At 47.4% G+C, this 23,281-nt stretch overlaps 1 protein-coding gene across 1 annotated transcript in view; it reads left to right on the top strand.

The window, feature by feature from the left end:
- MAPKAPK2 (MAPK activated protein kinase 2) overlaps window positions 1-11,020 on the top strand; it is a gene marked incomplete at its 5' end in the record, with an annotated part of 58,338 nt that extends 47,318 nt beyond the window's left edge. The window contains 9 exons of the mRNA XM_007953207.2: window positions 7,034-7,173; window positions 7,370-7,434; window positions 7,725-7,804; window positions 8,235-8,361; window positions 8,952-9,027; window positions 9,410-9,534; window positions 9,903-9,988; window positions 10,105-10,185; window positions 10,877-11,020. Of these exons, the coding sequence (XP_007951398.2) occupies window positions 7,034-7,173; window positions 7,370-7,434; window positions 7,725-7,804; window positions 8,235-8,361; window positions 8,952-9,027; window positions 9,410-9,534; window positions 9,903-9,988; window positions 10,105-10,185; window positions 10,877-11,020 (924 nt within the window). The remainder of the gene's footprint in view (window positions 1-7,033; window positions 7,174-7,369; window positions 7,435-7,724; window positions 7,805-8,234; window positions 8,362-8,951; window positions 9,028-9,409; window positions 9,535-9,902; window positions 9,989-10,104; window positions 10,186-10,876) is intronic.
- Window positions 11,021-23,281: the final 12,261 nt, after the last annotated feature.

Below are 23,281 nucleotides of genomic sequence, written 5' to 3'. Positions count from 1 at the left end.
CATTGTTGTTTTGATTTGCATCTCTCTAATAGCTAATGATCGTGAGCATTTCTTCATATGTTTGTTGGCCGCTTGAATATCCTCCTTGGTGAAGTGTTTATTCATGTCTTCTGCCCATTTTTTAATTGGATTGTTTGGCCATTGCCACTTTAGAGGTTCTTCCCAGGTGGTGGGCTCTGTGGTCTGGTACCTACCCCTGCCACACTTGTCAGAGTGCTTGCCTATTTCAGTCTAGTACAGGCAACAGTTCACCTTCTCTACAGTGCAAGAATTGAATTGTGAATTGTGGTGTTGGTGAAGAATACTGAGTACCATGGACTACGAGAGGAATGAACAGACGTGTACTGGAAGAAGTACAGCTAGAATATTCCTTAGAAGTGAGAATGGCCAGACTTTGTCTCACATACTTTGGTTATGTTGTCAGAAGGGGCCAGTCTCTGGAGAAGGATATCATGCCTAGTAAAGTCAAGGGTATTCAAAAAAGGTGAAGAGCCTCAATGAGATGGAATAACACAGTGGCTGCAAAAATGGGCTCAAGCATAGCAAGGATTGTGAGGATAGTGCAGGATTGGGCAGTGTTATGTTGTTGTATGTAGGGTCCTGAGTTGCAATCAACTCAACAGCACATAAGAACAACAGCAGTGCAAGAAATGAGGCAGTGGTGATTCAGTGGTAGAATGTTCATCTTCCATGCAGAAGATCTAGCTTCAATTCTTAGTCACTGAACCTGAAGAGCAACCACTACCCATCTGGCTTGTGTGTTGCTATGATGTTTCAGCAGAGCTTCCAGACTAAGAAAGGCCAGATGGCCTACTTCTAAAAAATCCTCCAATGAAACCCCTCTGTGGATCAAAATGGAACATTGTCTAATCTGTAACCAGTCGTGGGGGTGGCATGGGACCCGTGAGTGTTTTGTTCTGTTTTGCATGGGGTCACCATGAGTTGGGGCTGACTTTACAGCATCTAGCAACAACATTCCAAGAGAATTTCAGGCATAGACTACATGGGCCTGAGGCAAGTCACAGTATTGGTTCCAGGCTGAACATGTGTTTAAAATATTTAATGGTCCCTCCTGTTATCCTTTGAGGCCTGTGGCTCTTTAGTCAGAAGATCCTTCCTTCAGATTCAGGCCCTCAGACTGTGGTTCTGGACCCTTGGCCTCCATTGCCTTTACTCATCCCCAGAGGAGTAAAAGCCTTTCCTATTTGACTTAGTGTCTGGTTGAGCCTGCCACCCACCTGCCTGCCCATACCTCACTCCTGTTGGCCCCTGGCAGCACTCTAGGAATCCTGTTTTCTCGCAGCCTCTTCTCGGGCTTCTGCTCTGGCCACCTCCCCTGTTGTTCTTTACTTAGCCCTGCACTCCAGATTGGCACAGTCTTGATTTCCTCTTTCCACGCATTCTGCCAGCCACAGTTGTAGAAAAAGCCTCTTTGGCTCTTTGTGGCTCTGTCCCTGTGATGTCAGCCAGCTTGCCCAACCACTTGGAAGTCTTGCTCTCACTGCTTGGGTTGGTTTTCACATCCATTCAGGGACTTCTGATAAACCTGTGTCTGTGATGTCAATCACCAGTCTTTGTAGGAAACTTTTACTGTGTTTCTTTAAGAATTCGAAAATACTACTTTTCCCAGTTAAGGACAGAGAAAACATAGTCCTTGTTTTCAGCTCCCCGTCATGTACCATCACTTTTTAGAATAGGAACCACTGTGAGAGAGAGTTTTTAGATAGTTTGAGAAAAGAAGTAAAGAGTGAGATATGTTGGCTCTGAAGTTCCTTTTCCCTAATACAGGGAAAAGTCTTTAAAAATGATGGGTAAGTGTGGGACAGGGAGGCATTAGACAGAATATAAACTGGAACTTGCCCTTTAGGAACTCAGTTTAGTAGGGGTGATAAGGCATACATGTACAAAAAGGTAAAAAATTAAAAATTAAAAAGTGAAAAGTATCCTACCTAGTACTTTGGAAGCCCCTTTAAGGATATTACTTCTCTAAGTCTCAATCAATTTTACAGATGAGGAAGTCATTCTCAGAAAAGTAGACACAAACTAGGAAGTGCAGAACTAGGATTCAAAGTGTGGTAGATTCCAAAGTGTAGGTGGTTGCACCATGTTAATCTGTCTTCTGTAACAGGTGAAAAGTTTGTATACATCTGGAGGTGGAGTGGGAATGCAAGCTTTCTGATTCAAATTCTCTTTTGCCAAGTGCCATACTCTAATGTGTCACAAGGCATAAAGGGCAGAACTTGCAGCGAGTGCTGTGAGCTCCGGAGGGGCTGAGGGGCATGCACTTGTGTTTGGGCCTCAGTGTGGCCTCATGCAGCACTCCGTGGAAACTGACCTCTGGGAGGAAGGCTGCAGAAGGAAACCTTGCCTGAAGTCTTGTGAGTGTTGTCATCACTGGTTTCATCAACTGCTCCAGCCTCAACTCAAGAGTGGTGACAGAGGGGCATCTGTGCTGTTGCAGTAAGGCTGCTGGTTTACCTGATAACAGGGCAATTTTAGAGGTGAGCATCACTAGATATTCACTATGGCTCCATAAGGGAGGGAGGCAGGCAGGTATCGTCACCCCTATGTTAGATGTGCACACCCGATGAGAAAGGTAATGACCTCACTAGAGCTCTGCAACCAGAAATCGATGGCTTCCTGGGCGATGCCATGTCTCTCCTGATTGTAAATCCATGAGCTCGTGTTGCCTTTGAGTAAATTTGACTACTTTGATTCTTCCAAGGAGCTCTGGTGCCATAGTGATTAAGGCATTCAGCTACTAAAAAGGTCAGCAGTTGTAACTCACCAGCTGCTCTGAAGGAGAAAGATGAGGCAGTCAGCTTCCATAAACATTGACAGTCTTGGAAACTCTACGAGGCAGTTCTACTCTGTCCTGTAGGGTTGCTGTGAGTTGGAATAGACTTGATCACAGTGGGTATGATTCTTCACTCTGGGCCTCAGTTGCTGTGCGCCTGTAGGGGCAATAGAGGTCTTTTCTGCTTGGCTGCTCTGGGAATTTTTGCTCCTGAACTCTTTGGAAGCATCGCTCTTACAACACGTCATCTCACTGGATTATAAGTCTTTTCCACGTATCTGCCTCCCCTGTGCCTCAGTTTTCACCCTCCCCACCCCACTAGCTTGAGCTCTTGGTGTTCATTATAATGTATGGCTCACAGTAAACCAAACCAAACCAAACTCACTGCCATTGAGTTGATTCTGACTCATAGCAACTCCCATTGGGTTTCCAACGCTGTAAATCTTTATGGATGCAGATTGCCTCATCTTTCTCCCACAGAGCAGCTGGTGTGTTCCAACTACCAACCTTCTTGTTAGCAGCCAAATGCCTTAACCACTATACCTCCAGAGCTCCTTGTGGCTTATAGTAGGAGCTCAGTAAATGCTTTTTGGATTGAATTATGTGCAGGTGAAGTCAGCCCAGTGCCCCCTCCTGCTGCTTTTAGAGCATGGGAAAAGAAAGCAAACTTTTTTCCTAGTTCGTCCAAATGAATGAAGTTGAATGAAGATGGCTGAGTGAGACCTATGCAATGTTCTCAGGCAGCCACTAGATGGCAGCATGACCTCACGTGGACCCTGCCTCCTGTGTTACATGGACTCTTGCTGTTCACCCTAGGATGCTATGATGCTATCTGGTTGTCTTTTGCTTCAAGACATCTTTTGGGAAATTACCTCTGCAAAGCCAGTTTGTACTTGGTGATCTGAAGCTGCTAAGACTTGGCTTCCATGCCTCCTTTAAAAGCTGGGTGCTATAATGAAAAAGGCTTGGGCTTTGGAGTCTAACCAGGCCTGGATCCTTACCCTGGCTTTGCTTTTACCCAGGAACTTAGTCTTGACCATGTTACTTCCCTGAGCCTCAGTTAAGTTTCCTTATCTTGTAAAATAGCAATTACTGTACAATTAGAGAAGGCCCCACATGTCATAGGGGCTCAGTGGATGCTGGTTCTGTCATTGCAAATTCCTGTGTTTGCCTTTCACCTCTGTAATCTGGCTCCATCTTGGCCATGTGATCTTATGTAGCAATTTCCTGCACTTCCCAGCAGGTCTTCTAACCCTCTCTGCTGCATCACTTACCATCCCTAACATCACTCCATTAGTTAGTGCTTAGAATTTTCCCTGCCTGGATTCCTTCCTCCTGCCTGTCCATTTCTGTCCCAGCCAGACCAACAGTCTACCTCACCACCTTAGCCCTCTAAATGTCCAGAGCAGTTGGAGTCTGGACTCTAGGGGGCTAATCTTGACTCCCCACAGAGCTGTAAGTCCATGATCATCCTTGTTTTAATTATTTTGGCTCTGTACTGTGTACTTAGCAAGCACCCTGCAATAAAAATAACAGGTGCTATTATTGAGCACACACCAGGCTCTGGTGGCATAGTGCCTAAGGCATTTGACTGCTAACCAGAACGTTGGTGGTTCAAACCCACCAGCCACTCCTCAGAAGGAAGTGTGGTCAATCTACTTCTGTAGTGCCTTGGAAACCCAAGGAGGGGTTGCTGTGAGTAGGATCTGACTCTATGGCAGTGAGTTTGTTTTTTTTTTTTTTTTTTTGTCTAGGCCTTTAGTTAGGTACTTTGCAGAATGATTTTATTGACTCCTTGAGACAAATCCATGAGATGGAAACTATTACCCCATTTTACAAAGAAGGAGTGTATCAGGATGGTTTTAGCTCTAAGCAGTAAAAAAAAAAAAAACAAAACACCACTGAGCTCTGGTAGCATAGTGCCTAAGGCACTTGACTTCTAACCAGAAGGCTGGCGGTTCAAACTCACCAGCCACTCCTCGGAAGCAAGATGGGGCAATCTACTTCCGTAGTGATACTGCCTTGGAAACTCATGAGTCGGGTCCAACTTGACAGCACATAACAACAACAACAACAAAAGCTGTTTGTAGAAAGGAAAGTTTATTATGCTTATTATGTTATCAAAGAAGGAGTCCTGAGGGATACTCAGTGGTGGTAACAAGAATCCAGGTCATTGCGGTCTACCTGGCAGCCTACCTCAATGCATTTGTTTAAATACTAGGGTGACTGCTGTGGTCCCAGGTGCCACAAGCAGGAGAGATGATATAGGTTCCTTGTACTTCCTTAAAGAAGCTCCTCAGAAGATTTCCTGCAAAGCTCTTCTTAGCCAGTGTTGGATCTTAGGTGCATTCCCAAACCATTTATTTATTAGCAAAGGAATTGGAATTACTGGGACTTACTTATACTAGTCAAGATTCAGCTCCTGAGAGTGAGGAGGGTGATGCAGCCCCCTCAGCGCCCTATCCACCTGGCCCAGGGAAGAAGAGGGGACAGGAACGAGGCTCAGCAAGTTAAGTAGCTTGCTCAGCGTTGCAAATTCACTAAGAACTGGGATTCAAACCAACATCTGGCTGACTCCAGAGGCCATCTGTTTGTTGACTGGAGTAAATCACACAGGTAGAAAGAACATTACCCTGATTCTGGTCTGCTGGATTTGAATCTTGGAGGTGCCTTTTCCTACTGGTTCTGGAGTCTTTCCTTTCTCTAGGCCTTTTGTCTTTATTGTATTGGATTTTCTGATGCCTTTTTCCCCCTACTCCCTTTACCCTTATCTTCCAGAAACTGCTGCCTCTCTTCTAGAATACACTTCTTGCAGCTGGGGAGCGAATCAGCTGGGCAGAATAGCCTTGCAAAAATGGCAGGGAGGACACATGTTCTGAACTCCTCTAATCCCACAAGAGGAAGACAGGATTACCAGCAGTAACCCAAGGCCTATTACTGCAAGGCCAGACATGCTGCCTCCCTCTAGCCCTTTCTCCAACCGTTCCTCCCAAAGCACCACCACCTCTCTCCTGGGTTCGATAATTCACTGCAGTGGCCACACAGAGCTCACAGATTATGGGGTTTATTAGGGAAGCACCACAGGCTACAATTCGAGTTCAGAAAAAATGCTCAGCCTCTCTCCCAGCCCACCGTCCCTCAGCCAACAGTCTCTTTCCCAGCAGTGCTGGTCCCTCGGTGTCTCACTCAGCAATGTATGTCTCTTGCATCTCTTTCCCAGCAGCACGTGTCTCTTTCAGGGGCGTGTGTCTCTTTCGGCAGCACATCTTCCTCAACCAGCAGTCAGAGAGAGTTCTGCCTCTAGGAGGCCTTCTGTTGAGCCTGGCAGGGTGGTCAAACTAGCCAATCACAGCATCAGAACTCTAAGCATCTGAGAGAGAGTGGGAACCTCCCAGAACATTGTATTGTGCCACGCCCAACAGAAATACACCACGTGGATAACATTTATAATCAGGAGCTCCTCAGTTGCTCATTCCACCACTGCGTTTACAATGACTTATGGGTAGAAAAGCCATACTAAGTAATTTGCTACACTGCAAGCCTGAAGGCTAATCTCAGCATAGCTGTCAAGACCTTGTTGTTGTTGTTGTTAATGTGCTGTCAAGTCGGACCTGACTCATAGTGACTCCTCCTTGGGTTTCCAAGGTGGTATCGCTAAGGAAGTAGATTGCCCCATCTTTCTTCCGAGGAGTGGCTGGTGGGTTTGAACCACCAGCCTTCTGGTTAGCAGTCAAGCGCCTTAGGCACTACGCTACCAGAGCTCCCTAGGAGGGGTCAGATTGGGGTTTTTGTTTAGAGTGGATAAGGAGCCCTGGTGGCGCAGTGGCTAAGTGCTTGGTTGCTAACCTTGGAGAAAATGTGGCATTCTGCTTCTGTAAAGATTACAGCCTTGGAAAGCCTACGGGGCAGTTCTACTCTGTCCTGATGAGTTGGAATCAACTTGGCAGCAATGGGTTTTGGGTTTTTTTTTTTTTTTTTTTGCAGGGGTGGGGTGGGGCTGGTTTAGAGTGGATAGAGTTGCTTCAAAGGCCTTGTAAAGTCCAGGAGAAGTGACCAGAAACAGTGTCATGGAGTCTTGTAGAGGGCCAACGGTGACATAGAATTCGTTGATGATGTGTCAGTGGGGATGTAAGCAGGGCACATGGGCCAGGGGCTTGGGATAGGCCCATGTGGGACAGCAGCGAGTGGTCACCCGCAGAGACAGGGCAGTGATTCAGAAGGCTGCTTGGCTTACAGATGCTCCAGGACTGTCCGAAGGCCCGCAGGGAGGTGGAGCTGCACTGGCGGGCCTCCCAGTGCCCACACATTGTCCGCATTGTGGATGTCTATGAGAATCTTTATGCGGGGAGGAAGTGCCTGCTAATCGTCATGGAGTGGTAAGCAGCCCTGCCCATTCTGTCCTGGGCCCAGCCTGCCCCCACTTTTTGCATGGGTCCCCTGACTCTCTGGAAACAGCCTAGGCATGGATGCTGAAGCTTTATTCTGGAGGCAGGGAGCAGTGGTTGGCAGAGAGTGATGGTGGGATGGCAAGGGAGGTGCTGCTCCCCACATCTCACTGCGGCTTTGTTTTAGTTTGGATGGTGGAGAGCTCTTTAGCCGTATCCAGGACCGAGGAGACCAAGCATTCACAGAAAGAGGTAGGAAGGGTCTGTTTGGGAGGATGGGCCTTGGGCAGGCAGGGTAGCTGTGTCTGAAGGGTTTTTAGTGCCCTAAAGTGCCTGCTCTGTATGGAAAGTGCTGAAGCCTGTTGGCTCCTCCTGCTGAGGGTGTCAGCCTCAGCTGAGGCCAGGACAGCACCTCCTGTCTTTGGTTTGGAGGATGGGTGTAGGGAGCCTTAGGCTTAAAGGGGGCTGGTGTATTGAGCTTTCAAACCTAGTGACACACCTCTGTCATATCCTTTCCTGCTTCTGCATTCTTCTCTCTCCAGAAGCATCAGAAATCATGAAGAGCATTGGAGAGGCCATCCAGTATTTGCACTCAATCAACATTGCTCATCGGGATGTCAAGGTACTAGCTGTTCACACCTCCAGGCTCAGGAGCTGCCAAGGGCCTTGAGGGCAGGGCCCTGGTGACCCTAGGAAGGGTTGTCAGAGCAGTCTGGCTCCTTTGCTGCCCTTGAGCAAACCCACAAACCCAATAGTGAAGCTTCTCTGGCCACACTCAGCCCTGCGGTTCTCCTCAGTCAGTGCCTCACATTCGCACCCTGGTTTCTTTCATCCCTGCAGGGTTTGTTTCTGTGTGCTTGTCTCTTAGCTTCAGGCACACTGGGAGCTAGCTCTCTGAAGGCAGGACCTGGTCCTATGTGGCTGATATTCTTTATAGTGTGTAGATCATAGGGACTAGACAAATGATTGCTGAATGAATCATTGCCCTTTTGGTTTCTGGTAGCCCTCAAGGCTCAACAGGGTTATTCTGTATCTGTCTCTCCTCTCTGCAGCCTGAGAATCTCTTGTACACCTCTAAAAGGCCCAACACCATTCTGAAACTCACTGATTTTGGCTTTGCCAAGGAAACCACCAGCCACAATTCTTTGACCACTCCTTGTTATACGCCATACTATGTGGGTAAGTCCAGAGAGGTCCAGGGACCAAGTCTTTCCCTGGACTTTACTCAAAACCTCCTCTTGTAGGTCTCAGGGGGATGTAGATCTTGGGAGAATTGTGTCCCCTGCAGGGCTAGTTCAGATGTGATCTTGATCAGAGGCCGACTCATCAGAGCTACCCTGGGGCTGAGGAAATGAAGGGAAATAATCTGCCTGAGATGTATGTTTTTCCATGAGAAGAGCCATCATTTCCATTGGGCTCTCAGTGGAGTCTGGGACCTAGATTTTGTTCTGGAACCTCAGCTGTCTGGCCTGGAATTAATTCTCAAAGAGTTTGTCAGTTTAAATGGACAGCATGAGTCTGAGAGTTTTGCAGTTCAGGGATATTTTTAGTCTTAAGATTCTTGCCCTGAGGTTCCTCTTTGGAGGAGGGTCTTATGCTTCCCTTCTTCCAGCCCTGAGGTTGGGTTAGGGCTGCTCCCTCTCCCACCCGCAGTTGCTATCCTGTCCTGGTAGGCTTAAAGGCGGGGAGGGAGCATCATCCACAGAGAATCTGGGGAAGATCGCAGTGTCCCAAGGGCCAGGCCTAGCACATTCACCTTTGGTTTGCAGCTCCGGAAGTGCTGGGCCCAGAGAAGTATGACAAGTCTTGTGACATGTGGTCCTTGGGTGTCATCATGTACATCCTGTGAGTGTGCTGGGGCTGGGGGCAGGAGCAGGGCTGTACCTCTCCAGGAGGAGAGGAAGAAGCAAATGTTAGCATCCTCTTTAGGGTGGTAGTATCCCTGGGAATCCCCTGCATGCCCCCTTGTCTCAATGCTTAGCAGATTGTGATAGCTAAGAGGTGGGTATAAACTATCTGTTGGGCAGGAAAGTGTGTGCTTTGGTCCACTGGTATGTTGGATTCCTGGGCTGTATCCTTGACTTTGTAAATTGTGACTGATCAATGAGCCCATACTTCTTGGTAACTTTTACAAGAAGTGAAGCCTGTTCTTCACCCTTTTCCTAGTGTATGTTCCCTAAATAACACTAATTCTGCCCTTCTTTTCCTGTCTCCTCTCTGTGCTCAGGCTGTGTGGATATCCCCCTTTCTATTCCAACCACGGCCTTGCCATCTCTCCGGGCATGAAGAGTCGCATCCGCATGGGCCAGTATGAATTTCCCAACCCAGAATGGTCAGAAGTATCAGAGGAAGGTAGGAGGCTAGGATTTCAGGGCAAGGGGCAGAGTCTATTTGTGTGTGTGCAAGTGTGTGTGTGGATGTGTACATTTGGACAGCCTCCTCACATGGGTAGTATAGCTGTGGGTCCGTACCCGGGCCTACATCTGCCGAGTGTGTCCTGCTTTTGTGAATGGTCTGAGTCAGGGCTGGGGCGTGGGGCTTTGTAGGGCTTACCAAACCTCATAGCTGAAAGAGATCCTGGGGCCAATTCCTCGAGCAGTCTGTTTGTGTATACCCCTCCTCCCATCTTGAACCTGGCCTTCTCCTGAAACCTGTGGGAAGGAGCAAGGCAGGGAGAATGGCCCCTGAATTCTGTCCCTGTCCCCTGCCCAACACCACAGTGAAGATGCTCATCCGAAACCTGCTGAAAACAGAGCCCACTCAGAGGATGACCATCACGGAGTTTATGAACCATCCCTGGATCATGGTGAGTCCGGCAGGCCAGGGATACCTGGGTCCAAGGGGGCTACCCCTCAGGTGGAGGGTTCAGCCAGGACACTGCCTGCCCCAGGCTTTCACTTAGATCCCTTTTCTCTCCTCCAGCAATCAACGAAGGTCCCTCAAACCCCATTGCATACCAGTCGGGTCCTGAAGGAGGATAAGGAGCGGTGGGAAGATGTCAAGGTGAGGAGGTCCCTGGCCAAGAGGAGTTGGGGAGGCAGCTCCCCAGGAGTGTCCAGGGCTGGCAGAAGAGTTTGGCTCTGCATTCTCTCACCCCAAGGTCATCTTTGTCACCACAAGAGTAGATGCTGATCTGCTTTCCTGACCAGATTGGGGGTAGAGGTCTCTGCTTCCCAGACCAGATTGCAAGCAGAGATTCTGTGTCTGGTCTAAACTCGGCAGCAGGCTCCATACTCTCTGGGTCTCGAGGAGGGACCATAAGGGTTATTTGGCACAGTCTCCTCATTTTGCAGATGAGAAAACTGAGGCCCAGAGAGAGGAAGTGACTAGTGCAAGGTCACACAGCTAGTGATGGGCTGAGACAGTCCAGGACCAGGTCTCCTGACTCCTAGTCCAGTACTCTTTCTGCCTTACCTCGTGGCTGTCTCCTGCTGAGTCTCGGAAGAGGCTCTCAGGGAGCACTGTGGCAGTGTGGTGGCCGGGCCCTCAGTTGGCCCAACTTGGGGGTGAGGCCGCTGTCAGCACCTTGGACCAACTAACCGGTCTGTATTTTTCTCTCTCTGCTCCTGGTCCCTGTCTCCCTCACCTTCCCCTTGCTGTGTTGCTCGTCTCTCATGTCTCTTTCTTCTGGTCTCTCCTTCTTGTCCTTTGCTTTTCTTTCTGTCCCTTTCCTGGTGCACCTCCCTGCACCCAGGAGGAGATGACCAGTGCCTTGGCCACAATGCGTGTCGACTACGAGCAAATCAAGATAAAAAAGATTGAAGACGCATCCAACCCTCTGCTTCTGAAGAGGCGGAAGAAAGCTCGGGCCCTGGAGGCAGCAGCCCTTGCTCACTGAGCCGCTGAGCCACTCCTGCCCTACTGGAGGGAAAGCAATAACTCTCTACATGAATATATTTTTTAAAAGAAGAGACACAGAACTGTTCACTTATGCCTCCCTTCCTCCTTTGCTGCATGGAGCCCAGAATGTTGTCGGTGGCTGAAATCTGACCCTTTGGCCACCACCTGCCATGGTTCTGGCCAGTCCCAGATGCGACAGGCTGGGAGGCTGGGAGGGTGAGGAGAGAAGGGAGCAAGATGCTCTTGAACCTGTGCTCATTTTGCAGTTTTATCAGTAATTTGACTTAGAATTTTTATGAAACCTCTTGTATTGTCCTTTCTCCCACTCTTCTTCCTTTTCCCCAAACCCTGTCCCTAGATACTGCAAGCATTTGGGGTTTCTTAAAGGGTATTTGTGGAAACTGTTAGAGGGTGTGTCCCTGTGTTGTCCCATCTACCCTCCCTGTTTCCCTGCTGCAGCCTGAGGCCCCTGCTGGCTGAGGTGCCTGGGAGCTGAAGGCCATGGAGGGCTGGGGCCAGGATGCCACCCACCTCCACCTGCAGCCCTCAGACCAGTATGCGGGGTGGATAGGAAAGTGTGTGTGTGTGTGTGTGTGTGTGCACGTGTGCCTGGATCTGTGCCTGGGACCGTGCATTTGAGGGGCCAGCAGCAGGCAGGGCTGCAGAAGGGGCCCTGCTTTGGCTCAAAAACCTTCTCCCTCCGTGGGCCTGCCCTGCCCATGTTGGGCCCACAGAAGTGCCTGGGAGGTCTCTCCAGATTTGGGCAGGCCCTCTACGTAGGGCCTATGTCTCTTAGCAGGGTTTCCGGGGCAGAGAGGAGTGATTAGGCACTGGCATAGCGATCAGGAAGACTGGGTCCCAGGACTTCCTTCGCCCCATACAGTGCTGATCCTGGTCCTCTGAGACACTGATCTACCAGATAACCTCTGCTTCCCCTTCCTACCACGATAAGCCCATTGTTTATTTTTCTTAAATTTTTAGTCATTTCCCAGTGGGCTGCCTCTCAGCTCACTTGGGTGAGTCAGGGCAATTTATGGTGACATTTTTACATTCACGTGTCTCTTCTGGGCTGTGGTGGCCTGGGCCGGCTATGCCTCATGGGCAAAGGCAGAACCACATTTGTGGTTCCACCTTAAATTTCCATTGTGCGGCCTGGTGGGTTGGGGGGAGTCTTCTCACCAAAGATGTCCCGACTCTGTCCCATTTTCCAGTAGCTACTTCACCCCCATCAGAAAACAAAAAAAAACCTCTACTTATACGTCCAGGTCAGTGAGGGGGGGAGGGGGGCCCTCCCTGGTATTAATGAGGAGCAGCACGGGGAGAGGCCCCTGTGTTGTGGTCCCCATTCCCTCTGGGAGGAGGGATGGCGGTCATCCTCCAGCTTTCATCTCCTTCAGGGGCAGGGTGGCGGGGGCACCCAGGGTCCCCTCGGCATAGAGGGAGGGCTCAATGCCAGCAGCACCTCCCTCTCTGATGGCGTGTCCAGCACTCAGATTGTTGTAAACTGTTGTTGTTTTGTATGATCGAAATTGTCTTTACTAAACAGATTTAATAGTTGAAAGTTTTTCTTTGCCTTCATTCATGGGGCTCCTCTCCCCTCCACACACCTCTTCTCTTCCCATATGTGGAGAGTGGTTTTGGTTGTTGGGGAAGGCAGAGTCCTGGGTGCCCTGGGAAGGAATGGAGAACCTTCTGGGTGATGGGAACCTGGACCAGGGTCTGGTATAGGGGTGGTGGGTGCTGAACCCCTTTAGAATAGGGCCGTGGGAGGCAATGGAAGGTTGGGCTGTGCTCTGGGAGGAAGCTGGGACTGGGGAGCCCACTGTCTTTTGGTAAATACTGAATTAGCCAGGCTCCTTTTTGGCCTGCAATTGCCACAGCCAGATGCTGGTACCCTCACCTCAGTCTAGGGGTGTGGTGGCTGGCATAGGGTTGGGGAGCAGAGGGGGGTCGTGGTGATTTGGTTCAAATCATTGGAAAGAGACCTGGGAAAGCAAGTTAGTGTAGTACCTGAAAGTTCCAGGAGGGGGCGGGAGGAGTCAGGCAGAGCCCAAACTACACTTCAAAATTGGAAACAACCTGAATTACCTATTCCTTTCAATTTACAGATGAAAAGACTGAGGCCAGGCATGGGAAATGATGGGTTGTGGTAGAGGCTAGGGTAGAGACAGGCCAACTGACCCCACTTTCCTCCCCATTATCAGTTGAGAAACTGTGTCATAGAGCATTTCATATATACTTCCTCCGTGATCCTCAGGACTGGGAGGGGAGACGAGCAACAGGCAAGGCAGGGTGGTAATTCCTGTTTTATGAATGAAGAAACAGACCCAGAGGGGGAAGAATGTGCAGGAGGTCACACAGCTAGTTGGTTTAGACTAGAAAGAACTTAGGTCTAGGATCCCAAAGCCTGGGTAGTCTCAGTGCCCTCTCTCCTGTCCCCTCGGTAATCAGAGGGAACCTGTCTGCACTGCTCAGGGCTTTTAGGAGCAGGCAGGGTACACTGGCCCTATCATTCCTTCCCAACTTGTTAGTGTGCTGTTGAGGTTGGTTCCTGGCTTGAAACTTGATCTGTTACTTTAGAAACTGGTCTCTCAGTTAGTCAGCTTGCAGTTTTGCTTTCAGAAAAATCCTGTTGCCTGAGTACCTGGAGCTGCCAGAAGTAATGGGAACCTGGGGGCAGAGAGAAGAGGAGGTGAGGGGGAGGGAGTAGGCTGACAGGGAAGGTGTGAGAGCTCTGCTGTCTCTGGAGGAGCTGCTATTGCTTTGGTGGTGCTGCCCTAACAAATGTAGTGACTTAAAACAACACATTGATTATCTTCCAGAGGTTCCACAGAGTCTCCCTGGACTAAAATCAAGGTGTCGGCAGGGCTAGTTCCTTTCTGGAGGCACTAGAGAGAGAGAGAGAATCAATTTTCTTGCCTTTTCCAGTTTCAAGAGGCTGCCTGCATCCCTCCATCTTCAAAGCCAATCAACCAACTCAACTGCCATCAAGTCGATTCCAACTCATAGTGATCCCCTTTGGGTTTCAGAGGTAGTAAATCTTTATGGAAATAAATTGCCCAGTCTTCCTTTTGTGGCATGGCTGGTGGGTTTGAACCACCAACCTTCTGGTTAGCAGTCAAATGCCTTAGGCACTATGCCACCAACCTCCTTATCTTCAAAGCCCTTGATGGCAGATTTCTCTAACTCTGCCTTGACGCATCTCTCTGACCCAGGCAGGAATGATTTTCCACTTTTAAGGGCTCATGTGATTAGATTGAACCACCTGGATAATCCAGGGTAATTTCTTCACACACCCCCCCCAATCACAAAGTCCCTACCCTAGTCACATAGGGAGGGTCCCTTTTGTCACAAGTTTGTTTACATTTACCGATGGATGGGGCAGCCATTTTCCTCTGCCTCACCAACCTCACACTCCTGCCTTTAAAAACTGAATTTCCTTTACACCCTGAGTAGGCACGGCCTACCCACTTGTCATTCACACTTCCACATTTCCTGTCTCCAACCTACTCAAAGGAAGTCCCCAAATTTACTGTTACTGTTTACCAACCCTACTGACTTTCAGCCCCAAAGCACAGAGTCCTGTCCCCAGGCTCTGGGAAGGACTGGGCACCCAGCCTATAGTAAAGCTACTAAAGCTGCTTCAAGCCTGGGTTCCCTTTGCCGTCTGGCAGGTCAGCCCATTGGAGGGTGGAACTCACATAGTGACAAAGGCCACCTGTCACCCGGCATTCTGCAAAGCTTTTACACATATCATCTTATTGAACTCCTCACAATAGTTACAGAGTGTAGCAGTATCACCCCTACCTGTCATGAAAAAGGAAACCGAACTTTACTGGTGGAGGAAAAGCCAGTCTGTATCCTTCCTTCAACCCATCCCCTGTGTATTTTTAAAGGAGCTCTAAATTTGGAAAGGAGTCCCTGGGTGGTGAAAATGGTTAACATGCTTGACTGCTAACCAAAAAGTTGGAGGTTTGAGTTCACCCAGAGGTGCCTTGGAAGAAAGGCCTGGTGATCTTCCAGAAACAAACAAACAAAAAAATCAGCTATTGAAAACTCTACAGAGCTCAGTTCCATTCTGATACACATGGGATCCCCCAGGCTTGTGAGGCTACAATACAACTTTAAAAAGTCTAAGGCACTGCACAGGGGGGCAAGGACGGCCACTCCTGAGCAGCAGCCCTCCTCTCAAGTAGGTCTGTGCCTTGGCTTCTTGGGCCTACATTGTGATTCAGCTCATCTTTCTTGGTGTATAACATCCAGTACTAAGGACTTTGAGGGGTACAAAGATGAGTAAGAAGGGGGGCTAGCTCTCATGGCACTCAAAGTCTGGAGGAGTAGATGACATTAATATAATGGGAGGCAGAATGAACCAGTGCTTTCATAGACAGAGCAAGTGGCTATCACGGACAGTGTTGGACTACCCAGTAAGCATGGTAAGCATGGGTTTACTTGTACTTACTAATCTGTAGTGAAAATTTCCGCATTTTTTCACCATATCAGAGATTCTGCTTCTAGGTATCCCAACCCACAGCACCTTCCTATAGAAGGTATTTATAACCCCTGACAGGGATGGGCACCCAGTAAGCAAGCTTACTTACTAATCTGTAATGAACAGTTGCACATATTTTTCACCACATGTTAAAGATAACTCATGGAGGAGGTGGGGGGACCCTTTGAGCTGGCCCTTGAAAGACAAATTTGATGGCAGAGGACAGCAGAGTGGATATTTTCCCATTAGATCCCTGCTCTGGTGTCTTCCTTCTTTGGTTCCAGGTTCACCGCCTCTGTCTTCTGGTTGCAACTGCTGTTGGGCTCAACTCCCCATGGATTCTGCCCATGGAAATCTGATTTACTCCCCTCAGTGGAGTCCCCTGGGTGTTTTTTGCCCATCTCCTGCTTCCAGCTCCTCCAACCTCGATTCCTCTTGTTCATGACGTGTACTTCCCCAAAACCAAAATCATGGACTCTATCCAAGGGGGATTTCCTCAAATATTTTTAAATTAATTTTTTTTTTTAACCTTGAAATCTGTTGCTATGGAGTTGATTCTGACTCATGGTGACCCCGTTGTTACAGGGTAGAACTTCTCCTTAGTTTTCTTGACTGTAATCTTCATGGAAGCAAATCACCTGGGATGGATTACCTAGTAAGTAAGGTAAGCATGGGCTTACTTATGCTTAGTAATCTGTAGTGAATAATTTCACCTGGGTTTCAAGATGTGGTGAAAAATGTGAAACCGTTCACTACAGATTAGTAAGTAAGCCCAAGTAAGCCCGTGATTACCCTGCTTACAGGGTACTCTATCCCTGTCAGGGATTGTAAATTGGAAAAGAGGCTTTGATTCTGTAGGAAGGTGCTGTGGGCTTGGGAGAGAGATAGATGCCAGCCATAACTAGAAGCAGAATCTTTGATGTGGTGAAAAAAAATAAGAAATTGTTCACTACAAATTAGAAAGCCAGCTCAAGGAAGTCCTCCTTACCTTTTTGGGTCATCCGACACTGAGATCACCAGACCTTTCTCTTGTGGTACGGTAGGTAGGTCTGGACCCAACCTTCAGGATATTGTTGTGTTGTTGTTATGTGCCGTTGAGTTGGACCCGACTCCTAGCGACTCCTCCTTGGGTTTCTGAGGCGGTATCACTACGGAAGTAGATTGCCCAACCTTCCTTCCGAAGAGTGGCTGGTGGGTTTGAACCACCAGGCTTGTGGTTAGCAGTTAAGTGCTTTAGGCAGTATGCCACCCCCCAGAAGATATTGTTGTTGTTATGTGTCGTCGAGTCGAACCCGACTCATAGTGACCCCTCCTTGGGTTTCCGAGCCAGTATCACTACGGAAGTAGATTGCCCCATCTTCCTTCCGAGGAGTGGCTGGTGGGTTTGAACCGCCAGCCTTCTGGTAGCAGTCAAGTGCTTTAGGCACTACGCTACCAAAGCTCCCCCAGAGGATATCAGTGGAGCACAAACTATTTGTGCCACCCAGGGGCCTTTTTAAAACCTTGTAAAGGTATAAATCTTAAATCTTCTGTTGTTGTATACTGCCTAGTCGATTCAGACTCATAGCAGCCCTGTAGGGCAGAGTAGAATTGGCCCAAAGCCTATGATCTTTATGGGAGCAGATCTCTAGGTCTTTTCTCCTGAGGAGTGGCTGGTAGGTTTTAACTGACAAACTTTTGGGTAGCAGCTGAGTGCTTTAACCACTGCACCACCAGGGCTCCTTTTAACCATTTTAGATACACATTTTATGAATTATTATGGAAAAGGATGACATTACTACAGATTGGGAGCCTCCTGGAAAACTAGGATGAAGGGTTGTCAGGGGCTTTCTTGCTTCTGTCCACTCAGTGTCAATAGCCTTCTTAGCTCTTTGAAGGCCTTTCTTATCCTCATTATGGTCCTTGCACTTCACATCATTATATTAAAGTGAAGTCTTTGGGAACCTCCCTGTTAGGAATATAAATTTCAGTGTACTTAAGGAACTCTGGTGGTGTAATGGGTAAAGTGTTTGGCTGCTAATCAGGTCAGTGGTTCCAACCCACCAGCTGCTCAGTGGAAGAAAGATGTGGCAATCCACTTCCATAAAGATTTACAGCCTTGGAGACCCAGTGGGAGTTGCTGTGGGTTGGAATCAACTTGATAGCAGTGAGTTTGGTGTGGTTTGGAATTGTCTTAGTTATTTAGTGCTGCTAGGAGCTTTGGTAGCAGAGTGCCTAAGGCACTTGACTGCTAACCAGAAGGCTGGCGGTTCAAACCCACCAGCCACTCCTTGGAAGGAAGGTTGGGCAATCTACTTTCGTAGTGATAACTGCCTCGGAAACCCAAGGAGGGGTCACTATGAGTCGGCTCCGACTTGATGGTGCATAACAACAACAACAACATAACGGAAATACCACAGTTGGGTGGCTTTACAAATTAACTTTCTCACAGTTTTATAAGCTAGAAGTCCAAATTCAGGGCAAGGGCTCTAGGGGAAGGCCATTGTCTTTTCAGCTTCTGTTCCCCATCTCCTTGGTGATTTTCATTTCTTATGGTGTGGCGTCTTTTCCCATCTCTGCTTACTTGTTTAATCTCTTTTACATCTCAAGAGATGGACTCAAGACAATCAAGTGCAGGGTGCTACGCTAATCCTGTTTCATTAACAAAGAAAACCCATTTCCAAGTGGAACTATAACCATTTCAGGGGTTAGAATTTACAACACATTTTTTGGGGACACCATTCAATCCATAAGGAGCTTTGGTGATGCAGTGCCTAAGGCATTTGACTGCTAATCAGAAGGTTGGCGGTTCAAACCCACCAGGTGCTCTGCAGAAGGAAGATGGGGCAATCTACTTCCGTAAAGATTTACTGCCTTGGGAATCCAGTGGGGGTCGATACAAGTCAGAATCAACTTGATAGCAGTGGGTAAACCTGAATTCACACTTTTTTTTTTTTTTTTTTAAACCCACCACCTCAAACATGGGATTACCTTGAAATTCACATCCACCTTCTAGAGGGAATGATTACTGCTTTAAAGGTAAGTTGCTATTAAGAGTCTGTGGACAGGAGGTCTCTTCACTGTCAAACCTGCAGGATTTCACGTGGGGCTGAGAGAGACCCTTCTGAGAGGCGTGGCACCTGTGTGTGATGTCATTGTCAGGGGCCAGGGCTGCCATGCAAATACATTCATTGCTTGCATAACTTTCTTACTCTAAGGAATTTAGAGTTTCCCCGCCCTGATCCCACACCCTGCTGGGATTTGCAAGTGAAATATCTGGACTGGCATTACCCCAGTGAGCCCTGGTAATACAATGGTTAAGTGTTTGGCTGCTAATCAAAAGGTTTGAATCCACCAGCCCCTCCAGGGGAGAAAGATGTGGCAGTCTGTTTGCACAAAGGATTATAGCCTTGAAAACTATGGGGGCATCTCTACGCTGTCCTATTGTTGTTGTTGTTGTTATGTGCCATGGAGTGGGCCTGACTCATAGCGACCCCTCCTTGGGTTTCCGAGGCAGTATCACTACGGAAGTAGGATTGCCCATCAGAATTGACTTGCTGGCAACAGGGGCATTTGCCCGGTACCAACCTTCTCCCTTGACAGTCCCTTCCCCTCCCTCAGTCTTGTGTGACCAGATAACTAGGCTTAACCTCTTTGATCCTAAGGGAGTCCTGATTATGTAAAGTATCTGCAAAGGTCATGCAAATGAATGTGTAGGCTGGGCAGCTCTGGCCCAGGCCCAGGGCATTAGCCTGCCCTGGGTCACTGCCATCTGAGTCCCTGTATAACACAGATCTTGCTCCTTCCTCTCTTGAGACAGCTGTGGGTCCTTTGTTCCTCAAACAGCTAGAGCCTCCTGGGCTACAAGGCCTCAAGTTTCAGAATGAGCTGCATTCCCCAGCCCTTCTACTCTGATCTGGAAACCTGTGGTTCTGAACTCACAAGTATGGGGTTTAGTTTTCAAAGAAACCACGATCCTGTCTGAATTGATCATGGTTAGATGTGCTGGAGCTTGTGGTGCAGAGCGATCTGGTATTTGTAGTAAGACCTGGAGGAGCATTTGGTTTTCTGGCACTCAGCTGTCTTCTTTTCTGGTCATAAACCTGCTCTAAGGAAATGGTCCTCATAGTGAGACTCTCTAACCCCACCCTGGGCAGGAGAGTAAGTGGGGTGAGCAGGCTGTTCTCTGAGCCAGGCTAAGAGGAAGAGGAAGAGGGCAGATGAGAAGTCAGGTCTGATCTGTTTATTCCAGGTTATGGAAAAGACAGCTGGCTCAGGGTAGGTGCTTGGTGTCTGTTAGATGGAGAAATGCACCTTAAAAAAAAAAAAAAAAAAGCACAGGTAATTGCTGCGTTGGGCAAATCTGCTGCAAAAGAACCTCTTTAAAGTGTTAAAAAGCAAAGATGTGACTTTGAGGACAAAGGTGCACCTGACCCCAAGCCTTGGTCATATGCATGCAAAAGCTGGAGAATGAATGAGGAAGACTAAAGAAGAACTGATGCCTTTGAATTATGGTGTTGGTGAAGAATATTGAATATACCATGGACGGCCGGAAGAATGAACAAATCTATCTTGGAAGAATTACAGCCAGATGCTCCTTGGAAGTGAGGATGGCAGGGCTCTGTCTCTTGCACTTTGGACATGTTACCAGGAAGGACTAGTCCCTGGAAAAAGACATCATGCTTCTTAAAGTAGGCATCAGTAAAACAGAGGAAGATCCTCAGCAAGATGGACTGATAACAGTTGCTGCAACAATGAGCTGAAACATACCTACTATCGTGAGGATGGTGCAGGACTGGGCAGCGTTTCGTTCTGTTCTATGTTGGGTTGCTGTGAGTTGGCACTTACCCATGACACCTAACAACAACAAGAACAACAACAATTTCAGTAACTCAATGTTATAAAACATCGATAGACATATAACTCAATTGAAAAAGGCTGCCTAGATTTGCTCAGTTGATGCACTCAGCTAGTAACCAAAAGTTGGCTGTTTGAATCCACCCAGAGGCACCTTGGAAGAAAATCCTGACAAACGCTCTCTAAAGGTCACAGCCATTGAAAACCTTACGGAATGCGTTCTTCTCTGACACATGTGGCATCACCATGAATCAGTAACTTTGTAATAAAATATATATACATAAAGAGTGAAATGTGCAAGTTCTTCTTTATACACTCTCCTTTCCCATCTATGCTAGGTTCCTGCTCCAGAAATGACCTCCTTTAACAGATTGCTTTCATTTTTATCCAACCTTGCAAACAGTTTTTGTCTACGTACGTAATGCTTATAAACACAAGTGAGAGGTGAGAACTTTCTTTGAAAGTTGTAACAAATATAAATTAAATTATTATGCATGTTTCTCTACAACTTGCTTTTTTAACAGCATATCTTAGAGAGTTTCCATGACTGAACTCCTGTTGTTGTTGTTGTTGGTAAGTGGCTCCTCTGAGTTGGTGCCAACTTGCAGTGTAGTAAATTACTTAGTGTGGCTTTTCTACCCATAAGTCTTTGTAAACTCCAAGGTGGGATTTTGTATGAGCAACTGAGCAGCCCCTGATTGCTGAAGCTATCCACCTGGGTTATTTCTGTTGGGAGTGGCACAATACAATGTTCTGGGAGGTGCCCACTCTCTCTCACATGCTTAGAGTTCTGATGCTGTGATTGGCTAGTTTGACCACCCTTCCGGGCTCAAAGGAGGCCTCCTGGAGGCAGAACGCTCTCTGACTGCTGGTGGAGGAAGACATGCTGCTGAAAGAGACACGTGCTGCTGGGAAAGAGAAGCGAGAGACATGCATTGCTGAGTGAGACACCGAGGGACCAGCACTGTTGGGAAAGAGACTGTGTGTGAGAGACTCTTGGCTGAGGGATGGTGGGCTGGGAGAGAGACTGAGCGTTCTTCCTGAACTTGAGTTGTAGCCTGGTGCTTCCCTAATAAACCCTGTAATCTGTGAGTTCTGTGTGGCCACTGCAGTGAATTATCGAACCCAGGAGAGAGGTGGTGGGTGCTTTGGGAGGAACAGTTGGAGAAAGAGCTGGAGGGAGGCAGTATGTCTGGCCTTGCAGTAATAGGCCTTGGGTTACTGCTGGTAATCCTGTCTTCCTCTTGTAGGGTTAGAGGAGGTCAGAACATGAGGCCTCCTTGTCGTTTTTGCACAACTCATAGCAACCCTATGTACAACAAAATGAAACACTGCCCAGTCCTGCACCAGCCTCATAATCCTCGATATACTGAACTCATAGGACTAGCTTATTCCTTTTCATAGCTGCATGTTGTTGTTGTTGTTATGTGCCCTCGAGTCAGAGCTGACTCATAGATCTGGCTCATAGCAACCCCTCCTTGGGTTTCCGAGGTGGTATGACTACGGAAGTAGATTGCCCAACCTTCCTTCCGAGGAGTGGCTGGTGGGTTTGAACCACCAACCTTCTGGTTAGCGATCAAGTGCCTTCCTTAGGCACTTTGCTACCAGAGCTCCCTCATAGCTGCATAGTATTCCATATTACTGTACAGACAGATAGCTGCTGTCTGGTTGACTCTGACATGGTAACCTTATGTTGCCCAGTTCTGCATCATCCTCACAATTGCTGGCATGTTTGGGTCCATTGTTGCAGCTATGGTACCAATCCATGTCACTGATCATCTTTTCTTGCCTTTGTTGACAAAGCAAGCAAATCAGCCAATGTTCTGTTATGATCTGTTAATATCTGTTAAGATTTCCATTGGCTAATTTTGAGAAATAGTGTGCCAAACTTTTTTCCTAGTTTTGATCTTTCCTAGTATTAATCTGAAAGCTCTACTGAAACCTGTCCACTATGAGTGACCCTGCTGGCTTTTTCAAATTTATTTATTTTTGTTGTTGAGAATATATACCAATTCAACAATTTTTATATGTACAATTCAGAAGACATTGATTACATTCTTCAAGTTGTGCAACCATTCTCACTCCTCTAAGTTTCCTATTTAATTTTAGGAGTTACTGTTGTCAGTGTGATCCCATATAGATAGCTCTTAAAGTGCTCAAGGCAGGCATTTTTTACTAGTTAAGCTAAACCATTGTTTGGTTTTAAGAAGACTTCAGGGATATTTTTGATTTAAAGTTTCAGGTTTAAAGATTATTTCAGGGCAGAAGTTTTGGGGGTTCCTCCAGTCTCCATGGATCCAGAAAGTTTGGATTCCAGTTTCTGTATTTTCCCTGTTTTGATCAGGATTCTTCTATAGAATCTTTGATCAAAACATTCAGTTATGGTAGCTGGCCACCATCCAGTTGTTCTGGTCTCATGGCAAAGAAAACAATTGTTAATGGAGGCAATTAGCCACACATTCCATTTCCTCCTCCCATTCCTGACTCTTCTTCTTCCTCTGTTGCTTCAGTCAAATAGAGACCAATTATTGTACCTTAGACAACTGCTTGCAATCTTTTAAGACTCCAGGCACTATGCAATGAACTAGGAGGTAGAATGTTGTTGTTGTTGTAAGCTCTAAACACTATAATAGGCCATTTAACTGGGTTGTCCCATGAAACCATAACGCTAAACCTCCAACCCAAGGCACCAAATTCCATGAAGTGCTTGGATGTACAGCCTCAGCAGTTGCTCTTTTTGTTTTCATTGTTGTAAATGTATCCATTGTACAAGATTTATCCATTAAACTTTTTATAGGTGTATAACTTGATATAAATTATATCAATCACCTATGCAATCCTTACCTTTAATCAAAGAGATTTATATAAAACTTGAACAACTTAACGACAAAAAGACAACCCATTCAACAAGTGAACAAAGGACTTGAATAG

Source organism: Orycteropus afer, unplaced genomic scaffold (genome assembly GCF_000298275.1).
Source record: "Orycteropus afer afer isolate SDZICR_OR568_19922 unplaced genomic scaffold, OryAfe1.0 scaffold00013, whole genome shotgun sequence".
NCBI classification, from domain to species: domain Eukaryota; kingdom Metazoa; phylum Chordata; class Mammalia; order Tubulidentata; family Orycteropodidae; genus Orycteropus; species Orycteropus afer.
This window is presented reverse-complemented; position numbering and strand designations above follow the sequence as displayed.